Source organism: Phanerochaete carnosa (assembly GCF_000300595.1).
Source record: "Phanerochaete carnosa HHB-10118-sp unplaced genomic scaffold PHACAscaffold_3, whole genome shotgun sequence".
Classification (NCBI taxonomy): Eukaryota; Fungi; Basidiomycota; class Agaricomycetes; order Polyporales; family Phanerochaetaceae; genus Phanerochaete; species Phanerochaete carnosa.
The window spans coordinates 4,091,568-4,110,547 of record NW_006767630.1 but is presented as its reverse complement, the minus strand read 5'-3'; the positions used below and the strand labels follow the sequence as shown (position 1 = coordinate 4,110,547).

General features: G+C 56.2%; 5 protein-coding genes across 5 annotated transcripts; 1 reads left to right on the top strand and 4 right to left on the bottom strand.

Annotated features, from left to right (window-relative positions):
- Nucleotides 1–1,101: 1,101 nt before the first annotated feature.
- Nucleotides 1,102–3,814, bottom strand: PHACADRAFT_90910 (uncharacterized protein; the record flags this gene model as incomplete). The annotated part of the gene is made up of 10 exons (XM_007393952.1): nt 1,102–1,735; nt 1,789–1,812; nt 1,867–2,003; nt 2,058–2,296; nt 2,351–2,459; nt 2,508–2,667; nt 2,718–2,786; nt 2,843–3,000; nt 3,054–3,356; nt 3,464–3,814. 10 exons carry the CDS (start codon nt 3,812–3,814, stop codon nt 1,102–1,104), a joined length of 2,184 nt encoding a protein of 727 aa, XP_007394014.1.
- A 1,100-nt stretch (nt 3,815–4,914) lies between these two features.
- PHACADRAFT_253207 (uncharacterized protein) lies at nt 4,915–7,744 on the bottom strand. Its single transcript, XM_007393951.1, has 10 exons — nt 7,454–7,744; nt 7,043–7,390; nt 6,835–6,992; nt 6,712–6,780; nt 6,500–6,659; nt 6,341–6,449; nt 6,052–6,290; nt 5,850–5,992; nt 5,773–5,796; nt 4,915–5,721 (listed from the first exon to the last, which is right to left on the bottom strand). The coding sequence occupies exons 1-10, from the start codon at nt 7,601–7,603 to the stop codon at nt 5,100–5,102; spliced, it is 2,022 nt and encodes a 673-aa protein (XP_007394013.1). The 5' UTR covers nt 7,604–7,744; the 3' UTR covers nt 4,915–5,099.
- A 1,193-nt stretch (nt 7,745–8,937) lies between these two features.
- PHACADRAFT_193830 (uncharacterized protein) lies at nt 8,938–11,580 on the bottom strand (the record flags this gene model as incomplete). Its single annotated transcript, XM_007393950.1, has 10 exons — nt 8,938–9,529; nt 9,596–9,619; nt 9,699–9,835; nt 9,912–10,150; nt 10,206–10,314; nt 10,367–10,526; nt 10,577–10,645; nt 10,704–10,861; nt 10,934–11,281; nt 11,338–11,580. 10 exons carry the CDS (start codon nt 11,578–11,580, stop codon nt 8,938–8,940), a joined length of 2,079 nt encoding a protein of 692 aa, XP_007394012.1.
- A 1,735-nt stretch (nt 11,581–13,315) lies between these two features.
- Nucleotides 13,316–13,689, top strand: PHACADRAFT_207493 (uncharacterized protein; the record flags this gene model as incomplete). The annotated part of the gene is made up of 2 exons (XM_007393949.1): nt 13,316–13,332; nt 13,381–13,689. The coding sequence occupies 2 exons, from the start codon at nt 13,316–13,318 to the stop codon at nt 13,556–13,558; spliced, it is 195 nt and encodes a 64-aa protein (XP_007394011.1). The 3' UTR covers nt 13,559–13,689.
- A 1,235-nt stretch (nt 13,690–14,924) lies between these two features.
- Nucleotides 14,925–17,760, bottom strand: PHACADRAFT_253204 (uncharacterized protein). Its single transcript, XM_007393948.1, has 10 exons — nt 17,510–17,760; nt 17,100–17,459; nt 16,880–17,037; nt 16,758–16,826; nt 16,548–16,707; nt 16,371–16,488; nt 16,086–16,318; nt 15,890–16,026; nt 15,124–15,837; nt 14,925–15,060 (listed from the first exon to the last, which is right to left on the bottom strand). Exons 1-10 carry the CDS (start codon nt 17,687–17,689, stop codon nt 15,003–15,005), a joined length of 2,187 nt encoding a protein of 728 aa, XP_007394010.1. The 5' UTR covers nt 17,690–17,760; the 3' UTR covers nt 14,925–15,002.
- Nucleotides 17,761–18,980: the final 1,220 nt, after the last annotated feature.

Here is an 18,980-nt window from a genome sequence, read left to right as displayed (position 1 = left end):
TGTGCGATGCGGCTCTTGGCGATGCCTCAAAGCGTGAGCTTGCCTCGTATGAGGGCAGCAAGATGGGTGTTGTAGAGAAGGTGAAGAGCCTCATAGTCCATGTCGGAGTCAGGTGAGTGTCGGCGCCGAAGGGAGCATAACCAACGCGGAAAGTCCGGATCAGAGATGATCGCATCACAGCGCCACAACGCCGGGTTAGGATGCAGGAAGTCCTGTCTCAGAGCAATTTCCCACATATTTTTGTTTTGGCAAACATTATTTTCTCTGCTGCTACTCATAGCCCTTGCATAGCTCCTTACGGGCAACCAACGAGGCTGAATACGAGCGCAAAAGGCAGGCCTGTCTCCGTCTCGTCCCCTCCGGTCGTCAGCATGAAACTGGTCCCGATGCCTCTGACTCCCAGTCGGAGCACGGACTACAGAGCGGGAGCATTATCAGTTTGTCATGCACGTCCGTAATCATGCGGTATTATGCCATCGGAGGGACTCAACTGGCCAGGATTCCAGAATGAGGTGTATAAAGCGTTCTGTGGTTTGAGTTTCCGCACAAAGAGCACAATGAGTCAGCTGGGAGCCGGAGCTCCATTTGATTGCCTCACTCCCAGATTGAAAGTACGGCTGTGCCTCCGTACTCAGAGGCACCGTGCTGTGGAAAAATTGGCCGGACGAGAAGTACTGTGGCACGGCAACACAGTTTCTTGGACACCCTCATTTCTCTGTTCTGTCTCCTATCACCTCGAATTCAATGGCCAGTTCTCCTTTTTATTGATTATTCGCAGGCTGTGAGTGCAGCGAATAATATGTCACATCTTCACCCTCTATCGGTGGCTCGGCATGGAACTGGCTAGTAATAATCTTAAACCAAACATTGAATCACACGACCTGCGATGGTCTCTACATATTACTCTGCTACATGTCCCTGGGAGAAAAACTGACCGAGATTGCAAACTTCTACTTAGCCCGGCCGTTCTTCAGACCAGTGTGGCCTAGCAGCAAAGCCTCCACTCGCTGAATCGTCCACATCCGAGAGGAAGCCGTCCATACTCCACCTGTAGGACCTCGAGGTTGAGCGCATGTCTTGATCTAAGCTGACAGAAAATACTCACGAGATGTCCCCCTGCTCCGTCTCCCACATCGGCTCCGGGCCATGGGCGAAAGGTCTATCTGCTCCCTGGTGCACTGCACTCGACGGCCCAGGATCCGCAAACGTGCCAGACTGCGTGAAAAATGAGCCTGACATCGCGCTTGGTGCGAATAGGTCAGAGTGGACAGTCGCATCTTGCGAGAGCCCCGCTAATTGGTCGTCATATACCGATGGTGCAGGGAGGAGGCCCGCAAAGAGGGATTCGAGGTCTGGGTCCGCCAACATCGCGCTGGCATCTGCAGACGTGGGAAAGATTGCGCCTTGATCGCCTGCGCCCGGCTGAATGCCGAGGGACTGCCAAAAGAGGGAAAAGTCAATATCGGGTCCTGTGGGAGAGTCGGCGGGTGCGCCGCCTGGTATGGGGACGTCCGGGCCGACGTCCAGAGATGCCGAAGAGGACATCGAGGCAAATGCAGAGGGCGCCAGAGTCCCGCGCTCATAGAGTTTCTTGCGAGGTGGCTGCACATTTGTCCCCGCATCCGCAGACGAATCGTTGGCTGTGCCAGTGTCTTCCTCGCGTCTGCGTTTCTGCATTCGAGCTTGTTGTTGCACAGGTTCGTCAACCACAGTCTTCAAGTCGTGGAGAATGTCCCTACGGTACTAGCCTCAAAAAGATGCTTCTTACTTTACGACGATGAAACGTACCACAACCGACCAGCAGATATATGCCTGACATATACTGCTATCAGCGAGAATTCAGTTGACGAGACTGACCCCGCTTACCTGGTCTCCATCGCTTTGAACATGTTCAGCACTTTATCGACCTCCTCCATCTCCCGTGCGGTGTCTACCGCCGATCCGGCACGCTTCCCGCCCCAGATATTCAGCAGCAATATAATCGCCGACGTGAGCAATATCAACTGTGCCCATCCAGTAAGCAGCTGATACAAACAAATGACAGGGAGAGAATCCACCTGAGCCGCAGGTAACGCATATTCCGCACCAAAGCGCTGGTGGTGCCGGTGGAGGAGCTGTGCGCAGGCGCGCGCCGCGTTCGTGCAAATTGTGAACGAAGGAATAGGCAGCGACGACGGTTTGCGAAGCAGCGGGATAAATGGTCGGTGGATCATGATGCGCAACAGGTGGGACGAGGTGTACAAGAGAATCGACTGGCCCGCAAAGATCGGGTCCGATTGGTCACTGTCCAACTTCACTGGAGGCTCTTGTCAGCAGGGAGACATTGCGTTGCATGAAAGTGCCGACATACGGTGGGTAGGGATAGAGTCGACCAATTTATTAAGCTCTGAATCCAGTTCGGACACGATATGCTGAGCGCGGTCGGCGTCTGCGAGCACTTTCGGTGCCCGTAGTGAGTACTAGGCATTCGTCAGTGGATGCGGGCGGGCAAACATGAGTGTACGTACAAGACTTCGAAGTATAGAACCGGCAATGCGCGTTTGACGTAGGGTCCAAATGAAATAGGTTACAGAGGATGGCTTGCCTTCGGGCTGCTTGAACGCGAGCTTGGGGTCGTCATTGACCCAGTACTCGTCGTCACACTCGACAGGATAATCCACGTCGAAGCTGACAAACGTATTGGGCAGCAAATTGGACAAGGTATGGCAGAGACTTACTCATCATCTTGCAAGCTGCACGGTCTGCCCATAACCATGCACATTCCGTACTCCATTGAGAGAAGGGACCTGCTCAGGGGCAAGTCAAGACTACGCCAAACGAAAATTATTTGTAGTTAACGTACCAGAACGCCCGCTTCCTCAATTCGCCATCAACCGTCGGTGTTGCGCTGTACGTGTTCTTCCTGTGTAAGCCCATGTCCTGCGCGAGCCGCAGAGCATGACCCAGAAGCGCCAAGTTCGTGAATGGCATGGCCGAGCCGCCGATGTACGCCGCAGCGAGCTAACGAAACGGGTAAGCTACGGATTTCACAAGAAAAAAAGCGATGCGCTTACATATGCGGTTTGCAGGTCATAGAGCGTCGCGGCTGTGAGGGAGATGTGCCTACGCTTCGCACGCACTTGTTCGAACCATCGCCAGCCCACCCAGTGCGAGTCGCGCGCGCCAGGAGACATTCCTACGGGATCATCGGAGAATTTCGCACCTAGGGCACACACTAACAAGACTGTCGCACCGAAACCCTCGTTGTGGAGGTGAAGCCCAGACTGTATGCCTTGTTCAAAGGTGGGGCGGTGCAACAACGGAGACAGTGGCTGGCGGAACTCGAAATACTTGGCGACCAATTCCTTCATGAGAGCCTGTTCTGGGAAGTCGGTATATGGAGGTTCAGGAGGCATGATCTGCACCTGATGTAGCGAGCGGCATTAGTGGTGGGTGCCGTATACTAACCATACAAAGAATTTACAGTGCGAGTTGCCCAGAACTCTGGGCGGCGGAATGTAAGGACAGGCGCTTTCAAGTTCACGACGGCAGCTTTCTGGGAGTTGAGGACGAAGTCCTGCTTCACGTCGATTGCGGTCCGAATGAGCGTGAGGTTGCTCGACCGTCCGATGTGGTTGACATCCTCGCGGTGCAGTCCCATGCCCTTGAAGCTTTTGATGAGCTCTGTGGTCTCGTCCTTTTCTTCATCCGCGACAAACGCTTCAGGGTCTGGAGACAGGGCCGTCGAAGATGGGCGCGTCGGTGTGGGCGGTCTCGTACTAGGGCGGGAAACTTCCGCTGTATCTGTGGGAATGCCATGTGCGTTGAGAAGCATTTGTTGCTGCAGTACCGGAATATGATATCGGCTGCTCAAGGAGACACAAAAACGGCTTACCTTGAGACATAACTCTCGCATCTCTTCCAACTCCTTCTCCAGGGTCCTGACATAGCTGCATGATATTCGGCTAGCTGCCGCTCATCGCAGAAAGCTTGACACTTACTTGACATCACAAAAGCGTTTCTGAGATTTTTAGTCAGCGTCCAGTCCAGTCTAGCTTGAGATGGGCACCTCACGTCCGTTCCTGCAAGGTAGGTGCATGCATAGTCAAATGCTGTGCAGCTCGAGCACCGCGAACCCTCTGCAATCTGAGCATCGCCTGAGCAAAACCCTTGTCACTCATACCACTCTGAGAAGATCGTCAAAACCTTACACTTCACTTTCCGTGATAATAGAACTTCATGTGAGCATCAGTCGCTGCGAAGGGGGTTGGCACATACCTTTCCGTCGCCTGCACTGGTCACACGCTCGCGTTCGCGGCGTTCGCTTCTTCCTCGAGCCCTTGCTAACCGAAGTAATGCGGCTATTCCCTTCGTCAACTCCGCGGTTGCAAGACATGTAGTATCTACAATCGTTGGTCAAGAGGGTCGATGCAGAATCGCAGATGCTTACTGGGAAGTTTGCAGTCCAAGAGCACGGCTGAAGAGTTCAGTCCGACCAAAGATCTACAAGGACAAAAGCGTCGATGTCGTGGCGCCCAGTAATAAATCCGGGCAGGCACAACTGCGCAGACGGTCGAGAACAAGGATGCCGAGAGCTGGAAAAATATGACGAACGATTTCCTCGCTGCCGGGGCGAGTAGTCATGCGGCTCCGCAGAAACTAGGTTGTCAAGCGGAACCGGAGGTGACATGCGCAGCGGACATCTAGATAGAAGATAGAGCGGAAGACAACTGTTGTCGTTCGATGTCGAGATTGCGCAGCTTCAACGGTGGTCTCTGCCGATTCTGAGAGAATCCGGAATTACCGCCCGCCTACCGGGGCACAGCTTTTAAGCTGTCTGATCCACGACATGGTTACCATCCGCAATGATGGCTACAGACTGACTCAAACTTGCTGCGTAGCGGACTGAGTCATCGCAGGCGCAGCGCCACAAAGCCGTTGTGCTCAATTGAGCAACGAGCTTGCTCGTCCGAGTAAGTATCCGAAGACGCTGTACGAGTAAACTAGTAACTATGGTATGGACAGGAGCGCGCTTGTCCTCAGCTCTGTGTCTCCTTATCCTGAGCGATAAGCAATGAACTATGAGCTGTTCCATCTTTTCACAGACGGTCCACCAATACTCAGGGCGGGCCATCGGGACCGACGCCCCACATAGTTGGGAAAGCTTCCCCAAATTGCGAGTAGTCATTGCGCCTCGATTGTCTGCCAAGGTTCGACGGCCCCGTGGAGCTCGGCAGAGGGACCCCTGGCTGCGCAGAGACCGCGCCCGCAGCTGAGGTACTGTCGAACGACTGGCTCGACGCGAAACCCTGCGGCATGATGGCAGCAAGTGGGTCCTCGTACGACGACGCCGGCAAAAGGCTTGCGAAGATCGCCTCGAGTTCTGGATCTGGCGCAAATGCGGTGCTGTTGAAGGGGGGCGACGGTTCGAACAGAGGCTGTGCACCGCCTTCTGGTGATTGCGCGGCGCCAAGTTCCTTCCAGAAGCTGTCTGCGCCGAGAGTTTCGCCATTGGACAGGCTGTCTAAATTGCGCGGAGGCATGGCGAAGTCGAAGTTCCCTCCAGGGAATTCACCTGTGGGGATTGCTGCAGTCTCTGCTAGTTTCAATGCTGCAGGCTGTATTGGCGGCTGCTGGGCGTGCGCTGGTAGAGTTGGATGGGTAATGTCTTCGAGTATCGTATTATCGTCGTGCTTGCGCTGTTTAGGGTCGACGGCGACCAAGAGGTCATAGAGGACATCCCTGAACACCTTATCAGCTGGTGACAATCCCCTCATGAAGTGCTTGACTCACCAGAATCGGCCAGCGGCATTCCAGCTGCAGCAATGTCCGTTAGCAATGTCAGAAGCGACACGGGAGATACGCCTTACCGCCCCTCCAGAGATTTGAATATGCGTAGCGCCTTGTGAATATACTCGAGCTCTTTGGCGACATCACCGGCAGTAGCCTGGCCTGCACGCGTCCTGCTGTAATTGTGCAGAAGCAATACGATGCTAGACGTGAATAATGACAGCTATCACACAGACGCCTTAGCCATACTAATCAACATATGGTGTAAAAAGCCATTCGTACCTGGTGGTGCTGGTGGATACGCGTTGAGCCAAAGCGGATGGAATGTCGGTCGAGGACCTGAATGCATGACCGCGCGGCATGCGTGCATATCGTAAGCGAAGGGAAGGGCAGCGGCTCAGACTTGTTTGGCATCGTAATAAACGGCCGGTGGATGAAGATGCGTAGGTTGTAGTACGACGCGTAGAGCGAGGTGGATTGGGTCGCGAAGACGGCATTCTCTCTGTCGGGATCATATTTCACTGCGCACAACTGGTGAGCGGCGGTTTGAGGGTGTCCGGCGTGTACGCACGCTGGTCAGGGATTGAGTCCACCCATTTGTTCAGCTCTGAATCCAGCTCCGCGACCATCTGTTGGGCGGATTCAAGATCTGAGAGAATCTTGGAGCCTTGTAGGGAATACTAAGGTTTTATAAGTCGTAGCATAGACTACACACCACCGACAAACTCACAATGGTGCGTAAGGCACGTGCGTGTATTTGCGCAAGCCTGATGACACAATTGAAGAATGCGACGGTGGAAGGCTTCCCAGGAGGCTGCTTAAATGAATCTTGTGGATCATCTGCCACCCAATACTCGTCGTCGCATTCGATGGCATAGTCAAGGTCAAAGCTGGAAAGAGACTTGAGTGGACGCTGATAATATGTTCGCTCTGGACACTTACTCCTCATCGTGGATACTACATGGCCTTCCTAGATTGGAACACATGCCTCTATCCATCGTAACCAGGCACCTGTGTAAGGTTAGACCCGGCAGCAATGACCTATTGCTGAAAAGAAATACGCACCAAAATGCGCGCTTTCTTAATTCGCCGTCAACCGTAGGCACCGGGCCATACGCCATCCGTCTGTGCGCTCCTAAGTCCTGGGCAATTCGGAGGCCATGCCCGACGACGGCATAGCTTGGGTATGGTATTGATGATGTGCCGATGTATGCCGCAGCAAGCTGTAAGAAACTTCAGCGGGAGCGAAAGATAGACAGCGGGGGCTGTTTACCACAGCGACCTGCAGATCATACAGCGTTGCCGCCGCGAGTGGAATAAGCTTGCGCGCGCTTTGTACCTGCTGGAACCATTGCCAACCTGCCCACTGCCAATCTGTCGTGCCTGGTGGGAGTACGGCGGGATTTTCAGAGAAGCGCGCGCTGACAGCACAGACGAGGAGCACCGTCGCGCCGAAGCCTTCGTCAAAAAGATGCAACCCGGAGGCAACGTTCTGCAGGAACGTTGGTCGGTGCAACAGAGGAAAGGTGAGGTGCGCGTTCTGGAAGTAGCCATCAAGGAGCTCGTCCATTAGCGAGGGCTCCGGGAAATCAACGTATGGAGGGTCCGGCAAAACCAAATCCTACCGCGCGATACGAGGTGCCCAAGTCAGCGTGGCTGCCGTCGAGAATGCACGTCGAAATACCGTAACGCATCTCCAAAATTCAGGCCGCCGGAATGATGATGCTGGAAACGGTTCGAGAATCAGCACGCCATCGCCGTCATTCTTGCCAAGCAGGTCCTTTTTCATGTCTATCGCAGCTTTCATGAGAGGAAAGTCGCTCGATCGGCCCATGAAGCGGAAATGCTTCGAAGTAATACTCATGCACTTGAAGCCTTCCAGTAGGCTCTCGTAGTCGTCGCTATCCTCCCGTCGTGCCGAAGCGTTCGTAATAACCGACGGTAAGCGGTTCGAAAGGAGATATGTTGAGGTATTCGCTGCCAATTGAGACTTCTCTTTCTCGCTGAGTTTTTCTTCCAGCTAGGTGGCAAATTGAGATTTGCATGGCACCGTACCGCGGTCACTCAAAGACATACCTGCCGAACCAACAGTCGTAGCCTGGTGACTTCTGACTCTAGAGCCCTGACGTATCTGCAATATCCTATCAATCTGCAACTTCACCAAGTCTCCGCTTCAGCACTCACTCGTGGTCCACATGACGTCTAGGCTGTGTTCATTCGTGAGCTGTACACCCGGAGCCTGCATCTAGCCGACGCACCTCCGTGCCTAAGACGTACGTGCACTGGTACTTGAACGTGGCACAGTTCGAGCACGGCTTTCCTTCGTCTGTTCCGTCGCCTACAGTTCTTGTATAAGTGGCAGTACTAGTCTCTAATATCGGCGAACGCTCACATCGCACTGTTCGCGTAAAATATTAACAATATTAATGATTCGCGACACTTCAGCGTGCGCTCCCTCTTGACTACAGAGGAGCGTACCTTTCCTTCGCCTGCACTGGTCACAGGCTCTGAGGCGTTTCTTCTTCGCCACATGCTCATCCTCGTCTTTCCCGGACATGTCTCAAGAATTTCGGTGTAGGTGGTCAGTGACAAAACGCGATCGCGTCCTGCAACGCCGTCGGCCCGAGGCACTACGTCTGAGCTATTACTCAGCCAAGGGCTGCGGATGACTTGCAAAGACGCCGGCTGCCAGCAGAACGACGGACCTGGAGGGCTCGCAGAGCAAAGGGGCTGCTGGCCCGTGCCATGCTCTGCTTTCAGTATCTCAACATGAGACGAGTCAAAGCGTCGGCGCCGAAACATCCGCTCGGTCTTCAGACAAATACCCGTGCCAACATGGGATCGTCGCTACTAGTGCCAGTGATATGTTTTTATTTATAACCTACACGAATATCCTGCCTTGCAACTACGCATTGATACTACTGTTGATTGGTTTCCGGTGATGTCCATGCCTCCACAAGGCTCGGCATATAGGTGGCTCATGTAACCTAGATCATTCGAACATCGCAACAGGACAGCACCTCACGATCCTCCAGGACTTATCCTCATCATTGGCGCCCCGAACGTCGCAAGGGAGTGCTCCCCAGGACCCGACGACCTGTGTCCGCAAATGCTCAGCGAGCGCCACGCAAAAAAAAGACAACGAGGCCGAGGCTGCGAGGGACGAACTCACGCGAGAGGTTCCGGCCCTGCAGACCACATCGGCGACGGCTGCTGCGGCTGCTGCGGCGCCGCGAACGCCTCCTGCTGGACGAACTCTGCGCCGAGGCCCGCCCCAGAGAAGAGGTGGTTCGAGAACAGGCTCGCCGGCGCGGCGAGGAACGGGCTGTCGTAGGACGACGTCGGGAGGAGGTCCGCGAAGATCGCCTCGAGGTCCGCGTCGAGCGACATCGCGTCGTCCGCGGGCCCGGACATGGACTGCGGCGGCGCGTCGAACGGCTGCTGCTGCTGTTGCTGCTGTTGCGCGCCGTTACTCCGCCAGAGGCCGCCGAAGGCAAAGTCGTCGACACTGCCCGGCAGCGCGTGGTCGGGCGCGGGAGGCGCGACGTCGAAGAGGGACTGCGGGAAGGGCGCGGAGGACGCCTGGAAGGGGCGCGCTTGTGGGGCGCCCTCGTACGCGAAGCTGTCGGCGGCGGGCGCAAAGACGGAGGGGCCGCCGTCTTCGAGCGGCGCGGGGTCGTCGCGCCGGCGTTTCAGCGTCCTCGGGGCGCCCTGGTTCTGTGCGGGGTCGACGGCGGTCATGAGGTCGTGCAGGACGTCCCTTTTTATGTCGGACAGGTCAGAAAACCGGGTTTTAAAAAGAAACATCTTTCGCGTGCTGGCTCACCAGTACCGGCATGCAGAGTTCCAGCTGTGCCAAGAATGACGTGTGTTCGCATCAGCTGTGTGCAAGCGGGCTATGCGGGCAGAACCCGTGGATGACTACCCACCGCGGCTCGAGGTCCTTCAGGATGCGCAGCGCCTTGTTGACCTCCTCCATCTCCTTGGCCGCATCGACCGTCGAGCCGGTGCGGGGCCCGCCCCATATGTTGAGCAACAGGATGATCGCCGCCGTGAACAGCGTCAGCTGCGAGCGCACGCACGCGTCAGTCTCCAGGACACCCCACAGGCACAGAGACAGACAGACAGACAGACAGACGCACCTGGTGGTGGTTGTGCATGAACACGGGCCCGAAGCGCGTGAAGTAGCGTTCGAGCGCCTGGACGCACGAGCGCGCCGCGTTCGTGCAGATCGCGAGCGACGGGAACGGGAGCGGCGACGGCTTGCGCGGCATCGGGATGAACGGGCGGTGGATGATGATGCGCACGCCGTAGTAGGCCGCGAAGAGCGACGCGGACTGGCTCGCCCAGAGGTCGTTCGGCTGGTGCGGGTCCCACTTCACTGTGGGTGCATGCGTCAGCCCCACGGGGAAAGAGTCGCTGAAGCGGATGCGTACGGTGCTCGGGGATGGAGTCGAGCCACCTGTTCAGCTCCGAGTCCAGTTCGGAGACGAGTTCCTGCGCGCGCTGTGGGTCTGAGAGCAGTTTGGAGCCCCTCAGCGAGTACTGCTTGTTGCGTCAGCAGGGTGACGGCGCGATGGAGCTCGTATGCGCTCACCAGCCCGCGCAAGCAATACGCATGGATGTGCATGAGTCGTATCATGCAGTTGAAAGACGCGGTGTACGACGGCTTCCCAGGCGGCTGCTTGAACGCAAGCTGCGGATCGTCCATCTCCCAGTACTCGTCGTCGCATTCGATGGGGTAGTCCACATCAAAGCTACTCGTTTGTCAGTCGCAAGGTTAGCCCCACAGATGTGCCGCACCTACTCTTCTTCCTGAATGCTGCATGGCCTGCCCAGTATGGAGCACATACCCCTGTCCATGGCGACCAGCAACCTAGGCAGACGAGGTACTAAGTCCATTGGAAGCGTCCCTGATATGGTTCCGCACGCACCAGAACGCGCGCTTCCGCAGCTCGCTCTCGACCGTCGGCGTCGAGGGGTACGTCGTCCGTCTATGCGCGCCGAGGTCCTGCGCGAGCCGTATGCCATGTCCGATGATGGCGTAGTTCGGATGCGCCACAGGCGACGCGCTCACGTACGCCGCAGCGAGCTGCAAAAACAGAAGAGCGCCCAAGGCTGTCAGCGGAGCGGCGGCCACAGGCAGGAGCGGGCGCAGCCTCACCGTGGCGACCTGCAGGTCGTACAGCCGCGTGTGCAGCATCGGGATGAGCCTCCGCCGGGAGCGCACCTGCTCGAACCACTGCCAGCCCGCCCAGTGCCAGTTCGGGGCGCCGGGCACGAGCACGGCGGGGTTGGGCGACTGGCGCGCGCTGAGGGCACACACGAGCAGCACCGTCGCGCCGAAGCCTTCGTCGCGGAGGTGCAGGCCGGAGCGGATGCTCCGCTCAAAGGTCGGGCGGTGCAGCAGGGGGAAGTTGGTGTTGATGCACAGGAAGAAGTTGTCCACGAGCTCGGACATCATCGCGGTGTCGGGGAAGTCGGTGTATGGGGGATCTGACTCGATAGGAGCCTTCGACACGCTTTCCATCAGCGCTGGCTTGCAGAGTGTCGGCGTGCCCGACTTACCTCGGCGAGCTCCCAAAATTCTGGTCGGTGGGATATAAGGAGATTGTCCTCCAGCCGCGGTTTTTCACAGCCGTTGACGAGTCCTTTCTTGAGGTCTATTGCCGCTCTGACAAGGGCAAAGTTGCTGGACCGTCCGAGGAAGTGGTAAGACTTGGAGTCGACGCTCAAGCCTTTGAAGCCTTCGACGAGCACTTCTTCGCCGTCGCTCTCCTCATCCGCGTGGTCTACGCTGGCGGGTGACATGACGGGAGTAGAGAGCATTGTGCTTGCAGGACTAGAAATGTCTCGCGCGTCGTTGGAAGCACACTTGGGACATGGCTCTGCCTGTAACTGGACGAGCAGCTCGGAAGCGAAACTTGAGTCTCACATTTCACTCACGTACCTTTTGGACCATAAGTCGCAACTGCGTAACTTCCAACTCTAGATTCCTGACATAGCTATACCCTTCTCAGTCACTCCAAACTGGTCACGAAGTCAGCTGAGTACCTACTCGGGATCAAGATACCGTTTCTGGGCTTGCTAATCAGCTACGGCACTATGGAGGATGTCTCGTACTCACGTCCTGGCCCGACAGGTACGTACACGTGTACCCGAATGTCACACAGTTTGCGCACCCCTCGGATCCATCGCCTGGCCCGGGATGAGAAGTCTACAACTCGTCTCGTTCCAGACGGCACTCACATCGCACTGTTCGCTCCGATCGTCGGTGACCTCAGCACTTGTCCGGACACGACCAACGGGTGGGCACACCTTTCCTTCGCCTGCACTGGTCGCAAGCCCGGATCCTCTTCTTCTTCAAGGGCTCCCCAGATTGTCTGTCGTCGTTGCTGGCCATGGTTCGGTGCAGATGACTCTGACTGCGGGAGTGCTGTGCTTTTCCAGAGCTGTCGGGCCGGGGCTCTCGCTGCTGCGCTATGACTCAGCCTTAAGTATCCTTGGCAGGGTCCGCACGAGAGTCGAGGGGGAACGCCGTGTGCGTGCGACGAACGGTGTTAAGCACAATTAAAGCTTGGAGCGGTGCGCAAAGAGATTACAGCAAGAGTGTAGTATGTCATGATCACATTTAGGTCATGAAGCATTACACCGCAGCCGGCAACCAAGAGCCTTCCGGGGTCTATTCAAGTCTCCGCGCCGAGGGCTTGCGCGGCTTCGAGATTGCCCCAGACATTATTGCATCATCGGTCGCGGCGAAACAGGGCGAAACGGGGCGAGCGCGGGGCGCCACGAAACCGCAGGCTGCGACCACAGCTCAACGCCGCCGCACTCCCCGTCCTACTCGAAGCGGGTGCGGCATGTCCGCGCACGCTTGGGAACGTTCTGGCACGTCCGGACACGCCCGCCGCTGCGGGGAACGCTCCGGCCGACGTGCTGCGCCGCTCAACGACGCCAGGCTTCGCCGTCGAGCCCGGCGCAGCGACAAGCCTCGCATCCGAGTCCCACGAGCCAAAGCTAGATCTTCTCTGGGTGCTGTGTAGATCGCAAATTTATTCCTGTACAGTACGACCTTCAAGCTGAAGACATCTAGAATAAAGCACAAAAGTTCCTTTGCTGCCGAAGCTGCCGACTGACGACGCTAGCGGAAACATTACTTACAAAGGCAATTTATAGATAAGATATCACAAACGCCGCCGTATCCGTATTCTTCGCAGCTGCTCACCTCCGCTCCTTTGCGGCATCCTCAGGCCAGGTTGTCATGAAGAACTGAAATGCTAAAAAATCCCCAAGATTCTGGAGCACCCAAAGACTACACGACGCGGACTGACACTGCAGAATACCCGAGCCTCCTCTTGTCGAACACAGCGCTCGCAAGGTGATTATGTACCCGGTGGTCAATCATAAGGACGGATACGTTGGTTTATGATGACTTCTTTTGTGATCCGGCGAGGAGCACGTATCTCCTGGCCTGATCTGTACGACGGCCACGACCTACTGGAGAGGGATCCAGGTGAGCTATCGTCACCCTACTTCGAATTGAGCAATGGCTGATCCCTCGAGGTGTGCTGTCGCGGTATCATACACGTTCTGCTGCTGCTGTATTTGCAGCACTGTCACCGTGCTGGGCGATAGCGGACACCAACAGTGGTACCTGCGCAACAAGAGCTTCCGGAAGTACATCGCGAAGCACCAATTCTCCCGGTATGACTTTCCCCAGGCAGCGGACCATGGCGTCGCGCCCGAGTCGCTGGTGCTCGTCTCGGGCTGGCTCAAAGCATCGGAGTAGGCGATCGTGACGTTCCAGAACCAAGAGAAGGCACACAAGATCTCACTCAATGCTTGCGCGGGCTCATACGCGTCGACCGCCTTCAAGATCTCCGTGGGCACGGAGGTGTAGCGTCCGTTGAGCAACGCTCCGGCCCACCCAGCAGGGCTAGGGTGGTGGTGGGGGGGGGGGCTGCCCACCACACAATCAACGTCTCTTTCCTGCGGTATTACAAGCTCAAGAACCGCCTGCTCGGCACGCCGAGAGTGTCCCTACAGACAGTGACGCAAGAGACGTCCGCCGCACTGGCACAACCAGGTTCGATGTTCAGCCTCGGACAGCGCCACGGGGCCGCCTGTCTGGGTCATGGCTCGCGCACTTGTTTTGCGAGCAGCGGTCGACATGCCGCCCTCTCCCGTGGCTCGATAAAGGCAAGCTCGACGGGCTGGAGCGGCGAGGAACGGGGCCTGTCGCAAGTGGAAGAGACGCTCGCGACGGTCCGCCACTGGAGGTACGCGATGTCGTTGACCGCCGTCGCGCTGAACACCAGCGGCGCTGTGTTGACTAGTGTGCTACGAGCAGTACTCTGATGCTCAAACCGCAGTCGTATGCCTTGAAGATGCGTATGGCATCTTTCCCTGCACCGAAACGTCTGGAACGGCGGTGACGGCTGTAAGACTCGGCTCTCATCTTCCATCAAAGCGTACCTGACTTGGCTACTGATCTAGTTGTAACGATGTTACACTGCGATGTCACTTGTGACTGTTGGGTTATTATGCGCGCACCTTTGTCGTTCGCTCTTTAGCTCACACCACAACGACAAAGGTATGCTCTGACTTTTGTATAGTAGATACCCGAGCTCACACCGCAACGACGAAGCGTATTTCTTCGCTAGCCCTCCTGCCATGCAACTCTTTCCGGCTGATGGGGAGTCTCACGCGCAACATAGTGCAGGCCAGGGAAGCTTTCGAGTCGATGGACCCGTCGTTGCCTGAGAGTCTCCGTTCATCGCTCGTCAGTTTTCCTCGAACCCACACGTGGGCTTAGAGGAAGAATGTGCGTTTTCAGTAACCGGTATCAAACTGGGGGTGTATCAGGGCAGGAGCACACGCATGTTACGATCCTATAGTACGAGCCATGGATTGTTATAAAGCCGACAGCTAGAGTCTCTTGGATTCTACGCGCCGAAGACTTGCGCAAGTAGCGCCGGTAGTATATCTCGAGATTGCCTTGGACAGCCGCAGCGCCGTCACCAGTCGCGGACTGCACGTATGTGGTGAAACAGGGAGGTATAGGGCGAAAACATCAAAGATGTAACATTTAGCAAAGCGCGGACGCGCCACAAGTCGCAGGTTATTCGAAGTGAGGTGGCGGAGATGACCCAGAGGGGAGTGAAGTGATTACAGCAATCATATTTTCGTAAAATGCAGACAGCAATGAGATAGCCACTAGGAACGTGTTATCCTCAAGCACTCTGCCCCGTTTCGTTCATGCTCGAGATAAACATCCCCCACTCGTCCCACCTGCAGAGAGCACAAGTCCGTCAGCATCTGGCGTCATTCAAACAAGAGAACAGAAATCCTCACTCGAATCCACCGGGCGCCGTCGACCACATGGCGAGCGTGTTATCCCCAATTCCAGCTGCCCCGTTGCGATTACCACCGACAGGCAGCTCGAACGCCCCCACGCTCGTCTCCAGCCCACTAGCAGCGGATCCCGCCTGGGACATACCCGCGAACGCTTGGAACGCCTCCGGCACGTACGACGATCCAGGTACACCCGCCGCGGCGGAAAACGCTTCGACGTACTGCGCCGCCGCGCCCGTCGGCGCAGGCATCGTCGTCAGACCCGCAGCATCCAGGTCGGGCGAACCAAACACGGACGGCGCCATGTCGAACCCGTCCCACGCAGGCTCCGCCATCGTCGTCAGCGGCACGCCGTCCTGTCCCTGCTGCTCCTGGTGCCCCTGGCCGGCAAAGATCGGGATCCGTCCGAGCTCGTCGCTGTGGATCGGGAGCGCAAAGTCGAACGTCGGGCTGAAGAGCCCGTCGCTGCTCGCGGGCGAGTCCGTCGTGATGGGAGTCTGGCGCAGCGACACGCGGCGTGAGCCCGCGATCTCGCGCTGGCTGCTCGGCGTCGAGCTGTCTGACGGGGTTGCAACGACGGTGGCGGCGGTGCCACCTTCCTTTGAGCTCTCCTCGTGCGAGCGCTTATGGCGCGGGATGCCCTCTGGGAGCGGCACGTCGCCTACATTGGCTAGGTCATGCAAGACATCCCAGTAACGGCCTGCGATGTACCACCTGTGACATAGACAGTCAGGATGGATTGTTGCATGGCGGAAAACGAACATACCGTGGCGACAGCGTTTTCAGGATTTCCATGGTCCTGTGGACTTCGGCTAGCTCCCTCGCAGGATTGATTGCAACGCCCGACGACTTGCCGCCCCAAATATTCAACAATAACACGATCCCAGCGCTGAACAAGCCGGCCTTTAACATCTACATCAGCACGCTCGCTTGTCAAAAGGAGATTAGCTACAGGAACGCACCACGTTAAGGAACGGCGAAAGCCCCGCCTTCCTGTACTGCGTGTCCAAGACGTGCAATAACGAGCGCGCAGCATTTGTGCAAATCGCAAGCGAAGGGAACGACAGTTTGGAGGTCTTGTGGGGAAGCGGGATGAACTGCCGATGCACATTAATTTGGGTTCCGTAGTACGACTGATACAAGATCGAGGACTGTCTGAGGTATACTGCGTTCTCCCTGTGGGGGTCCCATCGCACTGCGTGCTGCTGTCAGGCAAAATAATTTACCAGCTGGTATCGGAGACGTACAATGGTCTGGGACAGTGTCCAACCACTGATTCAACGCGGAATCTAATTCAGATATGGTTTGCTGTTCCCATTCAGGGCCCGTCCGACCGGAGAGCACTTTCGACTTCTTCGTCGAGAACTGCACAATGACCGGAGACATTAGCAAATGCATTCCAGAATAGGACGCACAATACATACGAGAGTCCGCAACGCAAAAGCTTGGATTTGCTTGAGTCGCAAGCTCGAAACAAAGCATGAGACCGTAGACGGCTTGCCCTCCGGCTGCTTGAACGCCGTTTCTGGGTCGTCGGCGATCCAGTATTCGTCATCGCACTCGATGGGAAAGTCCACGTCCATGCTAGATGCCATCTGTGAGTGTCATCCGTCAAGGTATAAGCCACGACATACTCTTCGTCTTCAAGGGAACATTGCCTGCCCAGGCTCAAACAGAGAGTGCGATCCAGAAGGACGAGTATCCTATGTGGCGTTCAGAGAGAGGTCTTCAGCGGCTATAGGGTCGATCGACGTACCAAAAAGCCCGCTTCATAAGTTCGCCCTCGATGGTCGGCTTTTTCCCATACGAGCGCCGACGATGTGCACCCATGTCCTGCGCGATCCGCAGGCCGTGGCCTATCTGAGCCCACGACGCATGGGTCATACACGAGCCGTGGAGGTAACAATATATGAGCTAAATATTGTAGCTAGTCAACAAGATGCCCGTCCAATCGTGACAGACCACCGTGCACTCACACAGGGTATTTGAATGTCGTACAGTCTCGGCAGCCGTAAATTAATACCCTTGCGGTGTTGCACAACCTGCATGAACCACCTCCAGCCAGCAGAATGCCAGTTGTCGGTGCCATCGGAGAGCACTCGTTTGTCGTATGAGAACCGGGAGCCCATGGCGCACACGAGGAGCAGCAAAGAGGCGAAGCCTTCGTCTTCGTAATGCAGCGCGCTCTCAACGCAGCTCTGGAACGTTGGTCGGTGCAGAAGCGGGAGGTAGACATTGAGGTCGGCGAAATAATGGTCAATAAGTGAGTCCATGAGATCATCGGGAGGGAACTCATAAGAGCGCGCGGGTGGGAGTTCGAGGGAGGGCGCAATCCACTGTATCTCACATGTCAAAACGATACCCCCGCTGTCGCAAACATACGTACTGGCTGGCTTCTGATGTATTTGGCTTTAGTTACCGACTGCCGGAGCCTTTGATTGACCAGCGTTGTGCTGTTTCCTCCGGTATATGCGTTCTTTGTATCGTACGCCTGCTTGAAGAATCGCATCCGGCTGGATTTGCCAAGGTACCTTGGAAACTCGCTGTTGAGCGATAGAGCTGCCATACTCCGCTTCAGATCCAGATGAGAGTTCAACTCATCATCGCTGGATACAATGTCTTCCAGAGCAGGGACAGAAGTTGAGCCCGGGCCCGTGGCAGATGGGGGCGTCGGAAGTCGCAGAGGGGCCTGTTTCGAACTGCTTGAGACTGCCCGTTCGGTATCGAGGAGCCATAGGCTGTTGTCATTCAGTATGCCGTTAAGTTCCCGGCTGAAGTCGACACCTGGATGGAGCTATGTGTATCGCTGAGTCCTTGAGAACTGGTGCGCCGCCGTAGAGCACACCTTGTTCAGGAGCTTCTTATAATTCGCGACCTCTACTTCGAGTTCCTTGACACGCCTAAATCTTTGTCAACAGCCAATCCGCAAAGACAGGTACTGCACTCACTCTGCATCAGGATATCGTTTCTAGCAACATAAGTTTCAATCTCGGAGCACACGACCACTGCGCCGGAGCTCGCACCTTTGCCTCTTTCACGTACGTGCATTCTTGCTGTGATGTCACACAGTTCAAGCACCTCTCTCCGGGACGCCCGTCGCCTTTCATCCAGCTGTTTCAGTCATTCGTGCTCGAAGTCCCGGTTGCAAGTGCACTCACATCGCACTGCATGTAATGAAATCAGCTCAATATCGGACACGAGACGAGCGAGGAACTAGCCTTTCTTATGTCTGCACATATCACAGGCCCGACCTCTTCTTTTCGCTCGTGCATCTCGCACAGGCTTGCGGTCTTCTTCAGAGGACGACATAGCGTGCTTACGGCTTCACTGACCGTCTGTCGTAGACTTTACAGAAGCGGATTTGGTTGTTATCCTCGTAGATATTCGTTGTTATGCGGGATAATCAGGTGATGGCGGTACCGAGCGTAGGAGTCAGAGCAGAAAGCTCATAGGTGGGGAGTAACAGGCGCATGGAAGAAGAAGAGACCCTCCGCACGGAGTGATATGAGCGCCTCAGATCAAGAGGGCCTTTGCGTGCGACCTAGAATCCGCTTCCGCAGCGGAAATGCCTGCGGATACGCACAAGGTGTGGCACAAGGCTGTACAGCCTTCTCTATATCGGCCGAGTCACCACGGCTGTAACAGAAGCCCTCTAAACACCTCCTAAACTGCTTGCCGTAATTATCCCGGACGCGTCGGTCCCGCAATGTCTACACTGCGTAATTACATGTCTCCGACTCCCCGTGGTATTTATTCATCGCGGTGCGTATCAAGCAGTGGATGCGTCTAAATGCGACGAGTAGCCGGATACCGTTATGCTGTACATTTTTGACAGAATAAACGGCATTATCTTGGGA

Excerpts from the sequence above, each read along its gene's own strand:
- PHACADRAFT_253207 (XM_007393951.1), bottom strand. The coding sequence starts at position 7,603 with ATGGGCCGATCGAGCGACTTTCCTCTCATGAAAGCTGCGATAGACATG. Across the intron at positions 6,450-6,499 it reads CACGTGCCTTACGCACCATT|TATTCCCTACAAGGCTCCAA; the intron begins GTGAGTTTGTCG and ends ATAAAACCTTAG. Across the intron at positions 6,291-6,340 it reads GGACTCAATCCCTGACCAGC|TGAAATATGATCCCGACAGA; the intron begins GTGCGTACACGC and ends AGTTGTGCGCAG.
- PHACADRAFT_253204 (XM_007393948.1), bottom strand. The coding sequence starts at position 17,689 with ATGGCAGCTCTATCGCTCAACAGCGAGTTTCCAAGGTACCTTGGCAAA. Across the intron at positions 17,038-17,099 it reads ACGACATTCAAATACCCTGT|CTCATATATTGTTACCTCCA; the intron begins GTGAGTGCACGG and ends TACAATATTTAG. Across the intron at positions 16,708-16,757 it reads TGTTCCCTTGAAGACGAAGA|CATGGACGTGGACTTTCCCA; the intron begins GTATGTCGTGGC and ends GATGGCATCTAG.